Source organism: Neovison vison, chromosome 2, assembly GCF_020171115.1.
Source record: "Neovison vison isolate M4711 chromosome 2, ASM_NN_V1, whole genome shotgun sequence".
Taxonomy (NCBI): Eukaryota; Metazoa; Chordata; class Mammalia; order Carnivora; family Mustelidae; genus Neogale; species Neogale vison.
This window is the reverse complement of record NC_058092.1, coordinates 86,192,265-86,212,785: the sequence shown is the minus strand read 5'-3', so window position 1 is coordinate 86,212,785 and position 20,521 is coordinate 86,192,265. Positions and strand designations below refer to the sequence as shown.

The window sequence follows — 20,521 nt, the reverse complement described above, 5'->3', positions numbered from 1 at the left end:
TGAACACATGGACTCTGAAATGTAAAATATATTACTATCTATAATCATGCAAATAAAGCAAATTACTTAGGTGTAAATCTAACAAAACAGGACTTGTAAAAGCTGAAAGCTACACATACTGATGAAAGAAATCAAAGGACATCTAGATAAATGAAGAGACATACTGTGTTTAGGGACTGGAAGACTTAACAGTACTAAATATGTCAATTCTCCCAATAAAGAGGTTTTAACACATTCCTATCAAAATCACAGCATGACTTTTTGTAGACATGGACAAGATTATTCTAAAATTTACACAGAAAAGAAAAGGATCTGGCATTGCTAAGATAATTTTGTTAAAGAAAGAGAAAGTAGGGGAACCACTCTTCCAATGTTAAGGCTCACTCACTATGTAGGTACGGTATCCAGACAGTGTGCTATTAGAAGGACAAATGGAACAGACAGAATAAAGAACAAAGCAATAGAGCCATACATTTTTAACAAAGATGTCAAAGCAATTCAATGGAGAAAACTATTTTAACAAATAGTGCCAGAGCACCTCCATACGCAAAAAGAAACAAATGCACCATACATCTCATGCCTCATACAAAAATTAACTCAAAATGAATCACTAGGGGTGCCTGGGTGGCTCAGTGGTTAAGCGTCTGCCTTTGGCTCAGGTCATGATCCTGAGGGCTTGGGATCAAGCACCAGGCTCCCTGCTCAGTGGAGAGTCTGCTTCTCCCTTTCTCTCTCCCTCTGCCCTCTGCCCCTGCTCATGCTTGCTCGCAACTCTCAAATAAGTAAATAAATAAATCTTAAAAAAAAAAAAAAAAAGAATCACCAACTTAACTAAAAACACATAACTACAAACCTTTTAGAAAAAACATGAGAAATTATGGGGATCTAGAGCTAAGCAGAGAGATCTTAGATTTGATACTAAAAGCATGATCTAAAAAAGGGAAAAAATGATAAATGGGACTTCATCAAAATTTAAAATTTTCCTCTGTGAAAGAATCTATTAAGAGAATGAAAGACAAATTATAGACTGAGAGAAATTATTTTCAAAATATTTATCAGACAAAAAATTATTACCTTTAAATGTATGAAGACCTTCTCAAGGGACATCTGGATGGCTCAGTCAGTAAGCCTCTGCCTTCAGCTCAGGTCATGATCGCAGGGTCCTGGGACGGAGCCTGACATTGGGCTCCCTGCTCTGCAGGGAGTCTGCTCCTCCCTCTCCCTCTGCTCCTCCCCACCACTCGTGTGCTCTCTCTCTCTCTCTCTCTCTCCTGCTCTGCTCTCTGTTTTGCAAGTAAATAAATAAAATCTTTTTTTAAAAAAGAACTCTCAAAACTCAATAATAAGAAAACAAACAACTCAATAAAGAATGGACAAAAGATTTGAACAGACACTTCGCCAAAAAGATACATGGATGGCAAATGAGTACATGAGAAGTTGCTTATTGTTATTTACTAAGGAAATGTAAATTAAAACTATAATGATATATCACTACTTATCTATCAGAGTGGCTAAAACAAAAACAGCAACACCACCAAATGCTGGCAAATATAAAGAAAAACTCAATCATTCATACATTGCTAGTGAGAACGTAGAATGAAACAGCCACTCTAGAAAACAGTTTGACAGTTTCTTATAAAACTAAACATGTCCCATACAACTCACCAACTGCAGTCTTGGGCACTTATCCCAGAGAAATGAAAACTTATGTTCATGTAAAAACCTATATACAAACATTTATAGCATCTTTACTCATAATAGCCAAAAACCATAAACAGCCCAGCGATCCTTCATGGTTAACAAACAGTACTACATTCATTCCCTGGAATACTACTCAGCCATAAAAAGGAATAAGTGAGGGGCACTGGATGGCTCAATAGCTTGAGCACCCAATTCCTGATTTCAGTTCAGGTTATGATCTCAGGGTCATGGGATCGAGCCCTGTGCCAGGCTCTGTGCTCAGTGGGGAGTCTGTTTGGGATTCCCTCTCTCCCTCTCCCTCTGCCCTCCTCCCACTCATGGGTGTGCACTCTCTCTCTCTCTCTCTCAACTAAGCAAATAAATAAATCTTAAAAAAAAAAAAAAAAAGGAGCAAGTTACTGATACATGCAACATTCCCAATGAACCTCCTGGGAATTACAGTGAATGGAAAATGCCAACCCTAAAAGGTTGCATGCTCTATGATCCCATATTTGTAACATTCTCAAAATGAAAAATACACAAATGGAGACTGCATCAGCAGTTGTCAGAAGGTAACGAGGGGATAAAGGCAAGAAAAACATGAGTGTGGCTGTACAATGGCAATGTGAAGAACTCTTAGTGGTGACAGGTCTCTGTGTCTTCACTCTATCAATGTCAATATCTTGATTGTGATGTTATACTATAATTTTGCAAGATATTCGCATTTGGGGAAAGTGAGTAAATACATAGGAACCCTCTCTATTACTACTTATAAATGTACATTAATCTATAATTACTGCAAAATAAAAACTTGAATTAACAGTGTATGTGTTTGTATGTGCTTGTTGGTGTGTGTGTGTATATATATATATAGCTTAGGAGAAGGGTTGAGGTTATGTTTAGAATGGTTAGAGAAAGGCATGCAAAATGTGAAATAAACTTTCCAGACAGGATGGTTAAAAAAGAGTCAGGGGTGCCTCAGTAGGTTAGGCCTCTGACTCTTGGTTTCAGCTCAAGTCATGATCTCAGGTCCTAGGATCAAGTCCTGAAATGGGTCCCTCACTCAGCCCAGAGTCTGCTTGATATTCTCTCTCTTCCCTCTCCCGTCCCCCTACCCCCCAATACTTGTTCGCGTGCACTCTCTCTCAAATAAATAGATAAATAAAATCTTTTAAAAAAATAAGGAAGGAAGTGAATAGAAGTGTGTAGTCACCATGACACCTCAGGCTTTCAGTGACCCAGCATTGGCCCCAATGGGCCACAGCACCACCCTGCAATGTAGCAAAGATTATGTAGGTATCCCACACTCCCCTCCCTCCTAGACACCTAAGCAAGTGGTCCCAGTGGGGATCTCTGCGCAGCCCCTTGGCCACCATATCCCCAGGAACTGTTTAATAGAAAGTCTTCTGATGGCCGATAGCCCATGGCCTCAACTGATGACCCACCTGACTCTGAAAGACTTTCAGAACCAAACCCCTCATAGTGCATGCCCTGGTTTGCCCCTGTTGGTCATAAGACCAACCTTTCTAGGTCATCCAACATCAACTAGACCCTTATCTCCAAATAACACTTATATCTCCTAAGTTCCCATCCCATCCCTCAAATCCAGTAATACCATCTTATATTACTCTTTTCAGAAAATAAACAATTCATCTTATGAAGTTTGCATGACCCTGATACTGAAACTTAAAAGTATTATAAGAAAAGAAAATCGCACATCATTACCTCTCATGACATGAACACAAAAATCCCTAAGAAAAATTAGCATATCAAATCCACCCTAGGAAGACATAAAAGCCCATAACGGCCATTACGGCTTCACATTAGAAAAACAATGTAGTTCACATTTAGCAGTATAAAGGAGAAAAAAATATGCGATTATCTTGATAGATGTAGAAAAAACTGACAAAATTCAATACCCACTGTTAATAGAAACTCTCAATAAACTAGAACTGGGAAGAAATTTCCTCATTCAGATAAAAGTGATCTGTGAAAGCCCCACAACTAACAGCGCATTGAGTGGTGAAAGTATGAATGCCATCTGTCTAATATCGAGAGCAAGACAAGGATGTCCATTTTCACCACCCCTAACTAACACTGTACTGGAAAACTTAGCAATAAGGAAAACTACTAGAACTAATAAGTGAAATTAGTAAGGTTGAAAGATACATGGTTAATTTTCAAAAATCAAGTTCAGCAAAATTTTAAATTCTGTTCATTAAAAGACATATAGCACAATGTATTTGACAAAAAGACTTGTATCTAAAATATATATACAAATATCAAATCATTGTGTTTTATGACTGAAATTAATATAATGTTATATGTCGGTTACATTTCAATTAAAAAAAAATCTCACTGGGGTGCTTGGGTGGCTTAGTCAATTAAAGTGTCTGCCTTTGGCTCAGGTCATGATCTCAGGATCCTGGCATGGAGCCCCATATTGGGCTCCCTGCTCTGCTGGGAATCTACTTCTCCCTATCCCTCTGCCCCTACCTCCATTCATGCTCCTTACCTCTCTCTCTTAAATTAGTAAATTTGTTTTAAAAAAAACTCAATGAAAAGCAAAAATACCTGTTGTAAAACTGTGACATACAATTTTAACTGCTCTTCCTAATATTATATAATTTGTAGAAAAACAATATATTTTCCATCAACTCTATATATAGTACTGTGAAAAATAATCGTTTTATAGTAACTTCAACAAATATTTTTTAAAATAAAAAAATACCTTGGAAATTCTTCAAAAACATTTGGGAAAGAAACAAAACCTATTTTGAAAATAAAAATAAAATAAAATAATGACATAAAATATATAAAGAACCACTACAATCAACAGAAACAAGAAAAAATTTAAATAGGCAAAGACTTGGCCAAACATCTCCCAAAAGATACATATATGTGTGAAAAAAATGTTCAACATCATTAGCCATCAGGAAAATACAAATTGATACACTATTTCACACCAACCAGAATGGCTTCCACTCCTGCCTAAAAAACAAGTTTACAAAACAGAATGTTGGCAACAGTGTGGAACAGTTAGAACTTATACTCCAATAAGTAATATATAAAATGATTTAACCACCTTGGAAAATCATTCCTCATGAAGTTAAACTATATTTAACCCTATGATCCAGTGACCTTCATTCCTAGGTATTTAAATAAAGGAAATGAAGACATATGTCCACAAAAAGACTTATAGAAGAACAGTCACAGCAGTTTCATTCCTAACAACCAACCGAAACATCACCTAAATACCCATCAACAGCTGTATGGGTCAATACATCGTGATACATTCAAAAGGTGGGATGCTAAGTAATAAAAAGAAACAAACTACTGACATACTAAACATGAATGTATCTGAAAAAACAATCTTCTGAGAAGAAAACAAAGGCCAAGAGCAAATAAAACAAATCTATGGCATTAGAAACCAGAAAGTGATTTAAAGGGAGCCCCAGTGTGCTGTGTGTGGGAATATAAATTGGTGCAGCTACTATGGAAAACAGTATGGAGGTTCCTCAAAAAATTTACTATAGAACTACCACAGGATCTAACACTTGCACTTCTGTGCATTCATTCCAAGAAAATGAAAACACTAACTCAAAAAGATACTTGCACCCCCCCACGTTCATTACAGCATTATTTACAACAGCCAAATGGAAACAATCTAAGCTTCATCCACTGATGGATGAACGGATAGAGAAAATGCATTTATATATAACGAAATATTATTCAGCCATAAAAACAAAGGAAATCTTGCCATTTGTGACAACATGGATAGAACTTGAGGGCATTACACTAAATGAAATAAGTCACACAGGGAAAACAAATACTATATGATTTTATTTACATGTGGCATCTAAAAAACAAAACAAAAAAAAAAACAAAAACAAAAAACAGGCTCACAGACTCAGATAATAGACTGGTGACTGCCAGAGGTAGGGGGTGGGAGAAATGGGTGGAAAGGGTCAAAAGCTACAAAGTTCCAGTTATAAGATAAGTAAGTTCTGAGAATATAATAGGCAACAGGATGACTACAGTTAATAATATTGTATTTGCATATTTTAAAGTTCTAAGAGAGTAGATCATAAAAATTCTCACAAGAAATTCTATTCAAAAGACACTATGGAGTAAAATAGCAAACCCCAAGAGAAGCAGAATATATCTGCATTACATAGAATGGACAGTGTGCATTAGCCAGAATATTAAGACTCCTACACAACGACAAGAAAAAGACAGCCGCTACAAATATGAGGTAAGAGATCTGAAAATGTGTTTCATAAAAGAGAATACACGGGGGCGCCTGGGTGGCTCAGACGGTTAAGCGTCTGCCTTTAGCTGAGGTCAAAATCCCAGGGTTCTGGGATCAAGTCCCACATCCGGCTCCTTGCTCAGTGGAGAACCTGCTTCTCCCTCTCCCTCTGACACTCCCCCTGATTCATGCTCTCTCTCTCTCTCTCTCTCCCCCTCCCTCTCCCTGTCTCAAATGAATAAATAAAATCTTTTTTTAAAAAGAGAGGGCAAACACAAGTGGCCAACAAATACATGAAAAGTTCAACCACATTAGTTAACAGAGAACAGAAAATTAAAATTACAAAGCGAATTGCCACTACAAGCAGAGTATAATGACTTAAATTTAAAAGACTGCCATATCAAGTCTTAGTAATCACGTGAAGAAAGTGGAATTCCCACCTGCTATTGATAGGAATCCACAGTGGCGATCTGCTTTGGAAAAGTCTTTAGTGATACTCACTATAACTGAATGAATGGCTCACAGGTATTCATCTAAAAGATAGATGGACCAAAGATAGGAAAGAGCCCCAAACTGGACACAACTTAAATATCCATCAAAAGAAGAACTAAAATATTACATATTCAAACAATGGAATTTTATCCAGCAATGAAAATGAACACATTAGTTTTACATGTAACAATAAAATAATGTTGACTAGAAGAAGCCAGACATACATACTGATTCTATTTGTGCAAGGTTACAATAAGGCAGAACTCGTCTCCGGTGTTAGAAGCAAGCATAATGGCTAGATGCGCCAAAGAACTGGGGAGTGGACGGAAGGTGCACAAAGAGGAGCTTCTGGATGCTGCTAATTGTTCCATTTCCTGATCTGAAGCGTGGTTACATGGGTGTGTTCACTTTGCAGAAACTGGGCGAGCGGACCTCTCAAACCACCCCCTCCCAGCTCACTATATTCTCCCCACACCAGCCTTCTTTCTAGGCTTCAGAAATGCTGGACGTGTTCCCGTCTCAGGACCTCTGCATGTCTGATACCCAGGACACAACTCAGACTGCCAGCCCTGGCTCCTTCTCACCCCCGACGTTCTGGCTCACTTTCAAGAAACCTTGACCAAAGGGCTCTCCCATCCTCTGTAATCGCCCCTCTCCCCCACCACTAGTCTCCATTGTTCACAGCACCGTCAGAAATTATCTTGTATATAAACTTACATGCTTGTTTATGGTCTGCTCCTTCCATTAGAAATACTACACCGGGGAGCAAAGGACCTTGTCTGGCAAGTTCCCTGCTGCAACCCCAGGCCCAAGAGTACGGCCTGACAGAGAGTGTGCATGGAACAAGTGTCAGAAGAATGAACATCACGTATGCACTAAGCAATGTCTTCTGCTATGGGGACATCAAGACATAGGCTTGGGAAGAAAAAAATGAGAGGAGAAGAGAAGTATACACAGTCCAGTTAGCACAATAGTTCCTCTGGTACCACTCAGAGCACAAAGCAGATTAGACCCTCCCCTTGTTGGAGGTGATCTGATAAAGCCCGGGAAGGCCTGGGAATGAGGCAGGCATTTTCCCCACACTAGCTCTGTAAGAACTACTGCAACGCACGGAAGGTCCAGTGCCTCAGACAGAGAACCTGCCTTCAGGAAGGTTCTGATCTAAGCATTAATGACTTATTTTAGGCCTGATTTTAATTTAATAACTGTAATTAATGACTGATTTTAATGCTTCAGTTATGCAAGGAAGTCATTCCTGTAACTCAGTTCTTACAGAACAATACTTAGAAAACTGTAATATGCACTCACACCAAAGGAAATACCTTGAGTTTTCTAACTTAAGTACCTAGAAATGGGAAAAAAAGAAAAAAAAACTAATTTCTTCTGTTGGTATTTTCAGATGTGGCAGAGAGAAGGCATGGGGGGGCGGTGCACAGGCACACAGCAGGAGGGTTGTGGTATCCCACACCCCCCGGGGAAAAGGAGGTACAATTCTCAGCTACATCTCCTCACCCTGGGAGCCGTACCTGGAGCAAGATGAGTATTCAGTAGGTAACTAATGAAGGAACAATCTTCCCAACAATGGTTTTAACAGTGGAACAACTTAAAAGAACCAGGCTTAGTAGTGTCTCAGTTTCTGTTTCCTAATCCTAAAGCCATTTATTTAACTTCGGCGAGCAAGCAGTACAACAAGTGGCTGGTAGGTACACAGCACCCGGCTCCACGCTCTAGGTGCACAGAAAGCAAAATAGCAGAAACCCTGACTGAGAAGCTGATAAAGAATAAATCTCTAAAATACTGGAAGTATTCGTATCTCATGGGCTAACCCTAGGAAACTCTATCTTCTTAATGATCCTGCTTCTTGGTATTTTTTGTGTATTCACTACACTTCCATTTCATTCTTCGAGGTAAAGATATAAATTCACATTTCCAGCACTGTTTTCTTACCTACACCCCACCCCCTACACACAACTAATGTAATACCTCAGCAGGATTCCTCAAATCCTGTTAAACATTTCAGATGCTTATGGCTCACTTCTAGCATCCTCCAGTCAAAGTCACAAATCATTTGTTTCTCACCAACAGAAAATGATTTAAACAAGAAAAGAATTAATTATATAGAAAAGAATGCTATTCAAGATATAGCCATACAGCATAAAGAGGGGGGGAAAAATGAAATTTCTGTATAAGAAATAATTGGTAACATTTTAGAGCTGGACCTAAATCAGCTAATGCTAACTTCATCTCCTCCCTTTATTAGTGGATAAATCAGTGGTAATTTCTAAAATTTTACAGGGAAACCAGAAAGGATCGTTCCCTTACGAGTTAAATCTCTCCACTTTAGGGGATGGGGTTTGACAAACAGTTCATGAGGGTGAATGAATGAAAGGACAGATGGATTTGTAAGTATTCTTCCAAATAACGGTCTTAAAGCCATTTAGTGGCAGGGCCAGGACTAAAACTCAGTTCTCTTTTTTTCTTCCTTGGTAACTCATAACCTGCAGCTACTCTAGCAGTTTAGTTCGTTGTCAGGAAAGCAGCAATGTCACCAGCATCACTGATGGACCTTAGTTGTGGTTTTTTTCATTCTGCTTTTAGACACGCAAACAAAAGAAAAGAATGAAAAGTGTCAAGTAGGATGACATAAGAAAATTGCACCGTAGCCAGATCACACATAGAAAATGACAGAAAAAAGGTAGGCAGAGATGGCTCTGTGATTTTCTTCTCTCACCTGATCTGAGAGATAAAAAAGGTACAAAGTTAGAATGCATTAGCTGTCAAATCAACAATATTCCATTAGAGGCACAGACTTCTCACACAGTGCAGTCATTTTATAAGCACAGGCTTGACCTAGTCCACAACCAGGATGACACAAGGTAGAAATGATCAGAACAAGGACATAATATGATAACGGAGGCCATATACTTACTCTTCCAAGAAGTGCTGCTGGGGTCCTATAATGGAGCCTGGCCGGCAAATTCTGATCCAAGCAATTATTTCAGCATGTGTAAACCTGTAATGTTTCATGACATAACAGGCTATCAACGTCCCTGTTCTTCCAAGACCAGCTGCAAAAAAAAAAAAAAAAAAGGAAACAGATCAAAAAAGACAAAATATAGCAAAGGCACTCATAAAAATACCAAAATCAAACCCTGCCCCAAAACTGCAATGATTTTGTATAACACAAGTGTTTTAAACCCAAACAATAATTCAATGCTTTTTTATATGATGTGGAGTTAAGAGATAATTCTAACACAAAAAATCTTCTAAAAATAGATCATACAATTCAAATAAGACTATATAAGAACATATCAGAGCAAGGGTCTTGAAAAACGATCAAGTTCGACCCCTGGGGGCCTTTGGGAATGCCTGTCATTGTGGATGTTGTTAAGACAATGCGGGCCCCATGACAAGCATTTGCAGAATATCACCTGTCAGGTGTCTCCACCCTCCCCATCCCGGACCCCAGCCCAGGCTGAGATGAATCTACAGTTCACAGTTTGTATGATCTGAGTCAGCCGTGTAACTGATCGTATTATCATGACCCATGGTAGAGCTTGTTTCAATGGTTAGTTCCTTTTTAACTCATCATAGAATAAGGAATCACAGGATCAAAGTTGGAAGATGCCACAGATGTCATCAAGCCTCACCGACTCCCTAGTCCACAGCTGTTTCAATACTACCTCTAGCAGATGGTCGTCTGACTTCCCTGTCACTCCATCAGAGCCCAGGATTTCATGATTGCCTCAGTCGGTAGATATGGATGGAGCACTTGAGACCTGCCAGGAAACATGCTAGGAGCTAGAGGGCACAGTGACAAATAAAAGAGAGAGGGTCACTGCCCTCGGGAGAGTGCACAGTCCGCTGAGGAAGAACAAAGCGAACAGAAGTGCTCAAATCTCACTTCCCCGGGGTTCCTGCATTTTCTAAGAACTTTGGTGTTAGCTTGTGTTCTTTACGTTGAATGTACTCTCTGTTACATAAGATTATGTAATACGGCTAGAAATGACTTTCCAAAAATGACTTTCAATGAAATACTGGTTATTGTGAACTCTGATTTATTTCTTCAAAGTATTTTTACCAATTGATGTATGTCCTTCCCTCTCTCCAAAGAAATAAAAGTGATAGGACCTGATTTGCATTTTAGCCGAACTTAAAAAAAAAAAAATACACACTGGCTTTCTCCTTTTGCAAAAACACTCAAAAACTTTATCAAGCCACAGGTTCTTGATAGTGGTGGTTGTTCCTATACCAAAACAATGAAGGCCCAAAGACAGCAACCAATTGACTCATAGAACAAGGGAGTACAGAATCCAGGACTAAAATGCCCCCAGAGTCCTGATTCTCATCCCAGAATTCCTTCCATTCTTGTCTCACAGCCTGTCATTCATTTTACAGGTACGGACTGAGACCCACTGTGTACAAGGTACCATAAAAGATCTGGAAACAGAAATATGAAGAGAAGCAGGATGCCTGTACAGGACTGAACAATAAAGCTCATTTACAAACATTTTCTAAATCTTTCCATATCTGGCTTCTTGGAGGACTGTAAGTTCTACAGTATGCAGTTATTTTTCCACTACTTAAAATCTGCTTGTATCATATACACTTTTCCATTTATTTATTTATTTATTTGTCAGAGAGAGGGGGAATGCAAGTACAAGCAGGGGAGCAGCAGACAGGGGGAGAAGCAGGCTCCCCCTTGAGCAAGGAGCCTGATGCAGGCCTCAATCCCGGGACTCTGGGATCATGATCTGAGCCAAAAGCAAACACTTAACCAACTGAGCCACCCAAGGTCTCTGAACTTTTTCTTATAGAAGAATAAAGTAGCTCTGGGTTGCCTGGGTGGCTCTGACAGTTGAGCATCTGGCTTTTGGCTTCAGCTCCGGTGACCATCTCATGGGTCATGGGATTGAGCCCCACGTCAGGCTCTGTGCTCAAGGGGGAGTCTGCTTGAAGATTATCTCCTTCTGCCCCTCTGCTCATTCATACTTGCACTCTCTCTCTCTCTCTCTCAAATAAATAAATTTTTGGAGAAAAAAAGAAAAAGAAAGTAGCTCTTTCTTTATTGTTAAACATTAACTTCAGCCGTTCAAATTCTTATTCAAGATGCCCAGGATAGGGTTCTGCTCCAAGAACAAGGATATAAGCAAGTACTGGATATAGTTTTTTACTACAATGAGTATCCCACTAGTTGCAGAATATTAAGAAAAAATAACAAAGAAATGAAGTTTGAACTGAAACTGGGCTCTCAGAGAAAGGAGGGGGGTATTGGGGGAGCTGCTGGTGTCTTCAAAAAAGGTGTCATTGCTGACATGGACTTTAGCAGACTCTAAACAATAGGAAGGTCACAGAATATTTTCAGCAAAGGGTGTGATAAATGAAAGCCTGGCTGAAGAACATGTCAGTGTGTGTCAGAGGGCAGAATAAGGTCAGATGTGTGGAAAAGACCAGGAAAAAGAGCACCTTTGAGTCAAATGGAAGAGCCCAGGTTTAGGTGAATAGGTCCCCAGTCATAGGCCAAAGACACAAAGGACCACTGAGTTATCATTAGGAGTCCCCAACGCCAGGTCCACTGTTCTCTGAGCACTGATTAAGTCCCATCTCCTGGGTATGTGCATTATTACTCCTTAGATATACACAGACGATGCTTTCATGAACAAAATTCAACTATTTTAAAAGTATTACAGAATTCCTGATATGATCAATAGCTAATAAACATACAACTGCTATCATGTAAAAAACAAGTATTTTTTCCTTTAACAAATAGAAAGGGCAAAATAAAGTTGCATATCTTTGGGGGCAAGAAAGTGCTGTGATAAAAGCAGACAGATCTGGAAGCAGCACATGGACAATGCTGGAAAATACAGAGCGGGGAGCCGGGAAGCAGCTGGAGGCTGGAGCAGGAAGGTGCACAGAGGGGCCGCAAGGGGCAAAGATGGGGCTGGACTGACCGTGGTAGTAAAAAGGAGGGGCTGAGTTAGAAAGAATTGTGGACTGGGTCACAGAGAAAATCAAAGATAACTGCTATTTCTGGCCTGGAAAAGGGATCCAAGGTCATTTTCATCCATGAAAACATTTAGTTAGAAAAGGAAATGAAAAGTAGACAGCTTTGTTTTTAATATGCTTAAAAACCTTTCCCCCCAGAGGAGGAGTCCTTTTGTCTGTTTTGCTGGTCAAATAATAAAGAGCATCTTCTCTAGTTTTCCAGTATTTGGAAATACACAGGTGTCTCAGCAAATCTAAGTTACCATCAAGTTGCCTAACGGTGTGATATGCACCATTAGTTCAGTTCCACCTAAGTAAGAAAAAATTAAACTATGACATGTTACCAATTTTCAGATGCATTCTAGTTCCATCAACTTAAAAGCGTGAAAAAGCGGTCTCTAAATCAGTGTTTCTCAATCTTTTTTTCTTTATTGCCTCCTCCAAGAGCCTCTTTAAGACATTTTTCCTGATGGTCTCCCATGAAATGTTACTGCCACAGTAAACTGCATATCTCTATGTACTGTATGTAAATCTGTGTTTTACACAGAAAAAGAATAGTTCCTCCTCACAACCCACCCCTGGGGGGGAAAAATTCTCCCTCTTTGAGGCAACGATACCAGGTTGAAAGTACACATCAAAATCCAAATGAGCAGCACCTGGCAGGCTCAGTTGGCGGAACATGTGACTGTTTGATGTCGGGATTGTGAGTTCGAGCCCCACATTAGGCACAGAGACTACTTAAAAATAAAATCTTTATTTTAAAAATGCAAATGAAATTACAATCAAGCTCATGTTTACAGATGCTTGACATTCCCTTCCCATTTAATCTTTTTAAAAATTATATTTGTAATGTTTTATTAGATGGGGGTGTGCATGTGTGTGCATGTGTGTAGCCTGTTACCATTTGAAGTACCTTTTGTCCCAGACCAAATGTCAACATTCTTTAAAAAAGAGTAATTTGTAGTCTCAGTGGGGATCTTGCTTTAATATTAGAGTGAAGAGTAATTTAATTTGCCTTTCTGCTTCTGTCCAGAGCAGATACTCTCTGCATCTGCCAAATTCTCAAGTCTCAGACATTTGACAAGACTACAGGTAATTGTGTGGATAAAATACAGCAAGACAGCTTGCTGTAGGAACCTGCATAGAAACCAGCGTGCAGGGACTTTCTAGTGTCCCTCCTTGGAGCCACCAAGGTGGGTGTCTATCTGGAGAGGAAATGGTCTTTCTGGAGGCAGCCGTACCTTTTCTTGCTCCCAGCCCCGTGCAAAGAAGGGGCTGTCCCATTCCCTCGGTTAGGCTCCTAGTCACACACACTCACAACCAAAAAAGGTGGTGCAGAAAATTTTCAAATTTCTCTGAAACTGAGGTTGCTTCCCCCTTTTAAAAAGAGTCTATAATTTAGATCTATAAAAAGAATGTACTTAGCACTCAATAGTTCGGAGCTCTTACCACAATTCAACAGAATAGGAACATTTCACCAAGTTTCTATAAAAACTTTAACAAATTTCTTAAAGCATTCATAATTAAAGGCTCCCTGACACAGCAAGACAAGACATTGAAAAGTACTCTATTTATACCAAGTTAAATGTTGATTCCCTTATAGTTCCCGGCATTTTCTGCAATCCTACAGAATATCAACAATCACATACCAGAACATCACAGTGTTCCCATTTTTTAAAATTAGCATTTGTGCTAGAAATTTTCAAAAAAATTAATAGCCATCCCTTTTATCAACCAGAAAGTGAACTATCGATACCAATTCTTCAGTAAGATTTCACACGTTCCCCGCAAATCAATTTCTAGTCCGTCTCTCTATCTAGCACTCTATGTAGAGGCACAACATCTTCATTCCCTTTCCAGCACCTACAGAAGTTCATGTGACATAGGCTAAGATTCTCGCTCCCTCCTCCTTGTACTTCAGTTAAAATGCTCAGTGATGCTTCAATTCCCAGAAAATTAAACTGACTTAATTAGGGCAGATGTCAAAATAATTAACAGGCCTCTCGTAGATAAGTATGCTATTAAAAGCAATACAGCTGTAATTAAACTGAAGGTATAATTTTTATAAAGGAGTCCTACATGTGTGTACAAGTGGAAGCAAATGAAATAACGTTATGCAAAAGATGTCACCACATGTGAATGTGACCTTCCCATAGAAGAGCTCACCTCAATACTAACAGTTCTGATTTTAAATAAAAATATATAAACCTCTGCAGTATAAAATACACACACATACAACTCATATGCCCATACTATATTTTTTTAAAATGTTAACATTCACAAATCTAAGATATAAAACAGAGAATACCTATAATAAGAATTTTGAACATCATAGAGTTTCATTCTTATAATTTCAGTTAGGTGAAAAATGCTGTCAAGAGAGATACGGATACCCAAAAGAAAATGAAAACATTCATTCAAAAAGATACATGCACCCCTGTTTATTGCAGCAATATTTACAAGAGCCAGACATGGAAGCAACCTAAGTGTCCATTGACAGATAAATGAATAAGGAAGTATATATGTATATACATAGATAGAGATATGTGTATGTATGTATGTATGTGTATGTGTGTGTGTGTATATATAGATATATATGTATAGATAATATAATATTACTCAGTCATAAAAAAGAAAGAGACTTTGCCATTTGTGACAACATGGATGGACCTAGAGGTTATTATGCTAAGTGAAATATGTTGGAAAGATAAATAACATACAATTTCACTTATATGTGGAATCTAAAAAAAAAGAAAGAAAAAGCAGAAACAGACCCATAAATACAGAGAACAAACGTGGTTGCCAGAGTGGAGGGGAATGAAGGGAGGGACAAAACGGGTGAAGGGGAGTGGGAGGTACAGCCCTCCAGTTATGGAATGAATAAATCACAGGAATAAAAGGCACAGCAGAGGGAATAGAGTCAATGGTATTATAATAGCATTTTATGGTGACAGATGGGAGCTGTGCTTATGGTGAACAAAGCATAATGTATAAACTTGTCTGATCGCTATGTTGTATACTTGAAACTCATATAACATCGTGAATCAACTATACTCAGTTAAAGAGAGAAAGATACTGGGGTGCCTGGGTGGCTCAGTGGGTTAAGCCTCTGCCTTCGGCTCAGGTCATGAACTCAGAGTCCTGGAATGGAGCCCCGCATCCGGCTCTCTTCTTAGCAGGGAGCCTGCTTCCCTTCCTCTCTCTCTGCCTGCCTTTCTGGCTACTTGTGATCTCTCTCTCTGTCAAATAAACAAACAAAATCTTTTAAAAAAGAAGAGAGAGAGAGATACTGAGTTGTAATGACAGTCTTGTATTTCTTCTTCCCCGAATTTGTCGATCCAACATGTGGCACACAGATAAGCTCTAGGACTTGGTAATCATAAAATCAATTGACTAGGAAATAAGGTCAAATTAATTGGAGGAAAAATACGAATTTTTGTGACACAAAAACAAACTTTGAAAAAGAGCACACGAACATCTCCTACGGAACTTTGGTAGCTGTTACGGTCCCACTAGCTCTCAAGGGCCACCGTTATTTGAAATGTGCAAAATGCAGACTTTTTCTCCGGCCGGGGCCATCTTTAACAAAACGAGCTGGAAAGGCAAAGTCAGAGTGTAGATGGACCCCAGCCAGGACGGGCCAGCTCACCACCACCCCACCTCGACCTGATTGGAACTGAAAGCCCTTTCCCATGAGCAAATAAGACACCTTCCTAGCCCGACCCCCCACGTGGACCCCATCGGAGAGATAGGATGCCCTGCGCATCAGGGCCGCATCCTGCTAAGAAACGGGAAGAGGAGGGGTGGCCGCGGCTCCGCGGGTGTGGACAGAGCCCTCATCCGACTCTGGGCCATGTGCAGCTCGGCGCCATCTCCCCGGGTCTCAAGCGAAACGCGGCTTCCCGGTGCCGCTCACATGTCAGCCAAGTACCTCCGCCTACTCAAATCTTAAACATAGAAACAAAGGCCTACAAAATGGTATTTTAATTTCTGTCAGAACCAAAGCCATGCTTGTCTGAATAAGTCAGTTACAGCAGCACTAGGCACTTGAAAAGAACAGTACAATCCCCAACACCTACTAGACAATTAGCATAAACTCCACAGAAACCCGTCATCGGACTCAAAATCGTGAGAGCAGCGCCACCCAGTGGCAGGACAAGATGCTGCGTGTGAGGAACTAGTCTCCATCCCCAAGTGGCCAGATATGGCTCTGGTCACTCCCAAGACCCCAGTAGAAGACCTTGCACGTTGCTGGAAAATCTAAAATGTAATTTGATCCTCCTCAGAGTCTAACAATCAGGCTTAGAGAAAATGTTATTTCACATTTTCTGAGTAGCCAACACGAGGTTGCCAGATAAAATGCATAATGTATATTCCGTGACATACTGGAAACATACTAAAAAAGTATTGGTGCATTTATCAAAAATTCAAATTTAACGAGGCATCCTGTATTTTTATTTGCTGAATCTGGCAACCTTAGGGCTCCCATCATCTGAAAGACCCCTGTCCCAGAAAGCACCCACCCCTAAGAGAGCAGATTCGTTTATATAACCCAGTCTTTACATAACCAAGTTCACTCAAAGAAACAGTTAACACATGTGCAGCGAGCAAGCTCGCCAGCAAGACGCTACCATCCATCCGCTAGCAATGGCAGGGAAGACACTCTGGTCCCTTATGCAAAAGACGGTAAGGTAAGCGCGGAGTAGAGGACAAAATGGGGGTCCAGATGGCTGGGTTGTAAAAGGAGAACATTAAATATCACAAGGGTGGAGGAGGGTATAAAAGAGATCAGCAGTTCTGGGGGGGGGGTACCCACTAACAACCCTTGCCTCTTGACACCCGGTCAAGACATTCCTGCCGGCCCGCAGATGGGCGTGTGGTGGTTGCCCGGCGTCCGCGAGCAGCCGCTGGATAAGGCAAGGCCAGGGCAAGCCAGACCTGCACCGATTATTCACATCCAAGCAAACCTGCCTCAGAAAGGGGTTATTTAAATGGGTTTGTGTTCCACTTTTCTCAAACAAAAAGACTTGGGTTGTTTTCCCAAAGACACTGACTGGTTTGGTTTCGCACGACTGGCTGCTGACGGCCACCTGGCGTTCCAGGGAGGCCGCCGGGGCCGCACGCACCTTTGCAGTGAACCGCGATCGCCCCGTCTGTGTTCTCGCAGATGTTCAGGAACCTCCGCACGATGTTGTCGCTGGGCGTGCTGCCGTCTATGAAGAAGAGGTCGTAATGCTCAAAGCCCGCGTCCGTGAAGCGCTTCGCCTCATAAATCTTTTTGTTCAGCCTCACGACTGCCGTCACGTTATGCTTTTTGAAATAAGGAAAGTAGGCTTCAGGGGCGTGAAGAGGATAGCCTGAAGGGAAAACGGAGCTGTGAGCAAAAGGCATGCGTTCCGCCTGACACACCCGGGTACACGACAAACGCTTCACCATCAAGTGTATGAATCTCACCAGGGCTCAGGAGGAACGGGCCTTTCCTGAGAGTTAGAGGTGGAAGCACAGTCCTAAAGCCGCAGTCTGAAGAGCTGTAAACACAAACACACACACACACAACACACACACTCACCCCACAGAAGGGTTTGAAAAAAAAAACCTCTGAGTATTGGAAATTGCTCATGAAAATCTGAAACCTCGACCCAGAGGATTCAAGTCCCGGGGACATACATTCCTCCCAAGCCAAAACAAAGACATTCCGGGGACACTCAAAGGTCAGAGGTGCCCAGGAGGCTGCTGGCATGATTCGTTGTGCCTTTTCTTCCACTTGACAAATAGTTGTCAACTACAGTCAAAGACTTGCCAGGTAATTCATTTAGATGTACAGTACAATCCCCCACAAAAGAGATGAACAATTACTGAGCACCTACCATGTATAAGTCACCATTGTATATCATTTCCTGTAATTCTCAAAACAGCCTGTTAAAGTAAGAATGGTAAACCCCATTTAACAGATGGAGAAACTAAACAAAATGAGTAATTTTTTTGTAGACATTCTCACTTGGGGCAGGGTGGGGGGGCACAGGGGGTCAGCCCCTAAACCGCCTTCCGCTTCCAGTGGATCCATCATTGTGTGAGTATTCCCTGGAACTACAGAGTCCGCTGGGTTACAGACCTATGACCTAGACTTGGCCAGTCAAATGAGGTGACTGCCGGGGTGGGGTGGGGTTAGGGGGTTCCTCTGGCCATTGCAGACCTGGCCAACAGCCCCAGGGATTCACAGGGGACTAATTTCTCAGCACCCCGATGGCCGCATCTGTAACGTATGCAGGGTTCACTGACTCAGGGCATACTGGGTGAGACAGTCTCATTCAGTACCCATTCATGATGGTGGGCCCCGAGTGTATGGGCGGCAGTAGCCCAGAAAGTTAACCAGCAATTTCCGCACTATGCCCTTGGCCGTATTTCCTACTGCCTCAGACTCTGCATATGCTGGTTATTTCCTATTTTCTCTCAGCAGCAAGCCAACCCTCCCATGCTGGGGCCGGGGTCTGCAGAGGACCTTTGTGGCTGGCTCGCGTTATCAGTTAACACACAGGAGGCCCAAAGCACGAATGGAGTGACCAGAGGTCAGAAGAAGAAGGGGCTTCTGGGTGGGGGCCAGCAAGGCCTCAGCCACAGGTGACAGAAGCACCCAGAGCTTCTGGCTCAGCATGGCACTCCCAGTGCCAGTCTGCCCCACAGCTACCTGGTCTCCGCTCCTTAGTCCCCAGATGCACAGACTAGTTGGGTAGTTGGGTGGCATTCCCTTCAGGGCTCCCAATACCAATCGAGCTCCCCTTCTAAGCCCCCTGATTCTGGTGACCTCACTTTCTACCTTTCTAAAGGCAGGAGCTCTTTCCTCCATAATATTCTGGATTCTTCAGTGTTGCCTTTTTCCTTTTTAGCCTCCTCTGTAACAAACCCCTTGTATTAAATTCCCTCTGTTTGAAATGGTGTGGTTTCTATTTCCTTGCCTGGACCCTGCTGGGACATTATCTCCCTTGGATCCTGTTCCTTTTCTGGGCCTCATTCTCTAGTCTTCCCTTGTGGGCTGTGAGATCCCCAGCATCATTCCAATCAATGCCATTTTGGTTTATTTTACCAGAGTTGGTTCTGCTGCCTGCAACCAGGAGCCCTAACTGGTATACTTGACCAAGGTCACACAATGGATGGAGACAGAATTGGAAGGCAGATCAAACTACTCCATGGCCCAGATACACAATTCTCATGGGCCATGCTGCTTCTAGGCAAATAGGTAATACAGAGCTTATTTTCAATCTTCTGTGTAGAAACAATAACTTACACACACACATTTCTACTTGGAAAAACAAGTCTGTTCTCCTACTTAACTCAAATTATTTTCCAGCTAAAGATTTACAGCCTAAAGGAGAAAAGAGCTGTGGTTGGTGATGTAGGAAACAAAGGCAAGAAGGAAATGTAGATAGAATTCAGTTTCCTTATAACCTGCAGCCCACTGACAAATACTTGAGACAGGCCAAGTAAGACATTCCTCCAGGAACTCCCAACTGTCTTAATGCTTTGCTAGAGGAGAAAACAACCTGAGGTAGACAATAGCTAGGCCTCCAGCATCCTCTAAGTCTTTAACATACGAAAATCCTCTTGGAAACTTCCTTTCTCTTTACCTCCCCTAATTCCAAAGTATCTGATCAATTGCTCCTCACCATCCCAGGGCAGATATTTCTGCCCACAGGTCCTGTCCCCAGGTTATAGTAAAAATACCTCTTTGAACTGGAAACATTTCAAGAATTCCTTCTTTGCTGGTGGCTTATGGACCCCACTTCAAACCACATCAGCTGGCATAAGGAAATGAGCTTTTCTATTGTGTAAGAATGGGAAGGAGAGGGCTCATAAACACACAGAAGTCTTCCCCTTGTGTGGCTGATGAGCACTTCTGACCCTAGGTTCCTAGCATACCTGGCACCTCTGGGATGGCACCTGTCACCAGATGTGCTAAAGGTTGGTTTGGTGTCTGTCCCCTCTCTTCCTCCACTAAGAGGAGGAGGAAGAAGTTTCTTCTTGTATATTAATCTCTCTCAGGAATAAAAATATACCTAAACCAACCATTAAGAGAAACTATGCGTTTATCTGGATTAAAAAAAAAACTGGACA

General features: G+C 41.2%; 1 protein-coding gene across 4 annotated transcripts in view; it reads right to left on the bottom strand.

Annotated features, from left to right (window-relative positions):
* CDC14A (cell division cycle 14A) overlaps window positions 1-20,521 on the bottom strand; it is a 172,629-nt gene that overhangs the window by 48,003 nt on the left and 104,105 nt on the right. For all 4 annotated transcript variants that reach the window (XM_044238766.1, XM_044238769.1, XM_044238767.1 and 1 more), the window contains exons 9-10: window positions 17,539-17,769; window positions 9,354-9,492 (exon numbers count right to left, since the gene is read on the bottom strand). In XM_044238766.1, coding sequence (XP_044094701.1) covers window positions 9,354-9,492; window positions 17,539-17,769 — 370 coding nt within the window. The remainder of the gene's footprint in view (window positions 1-9,353; window positions 9,493-17,538; window positions 17,770-20,521) is intronic.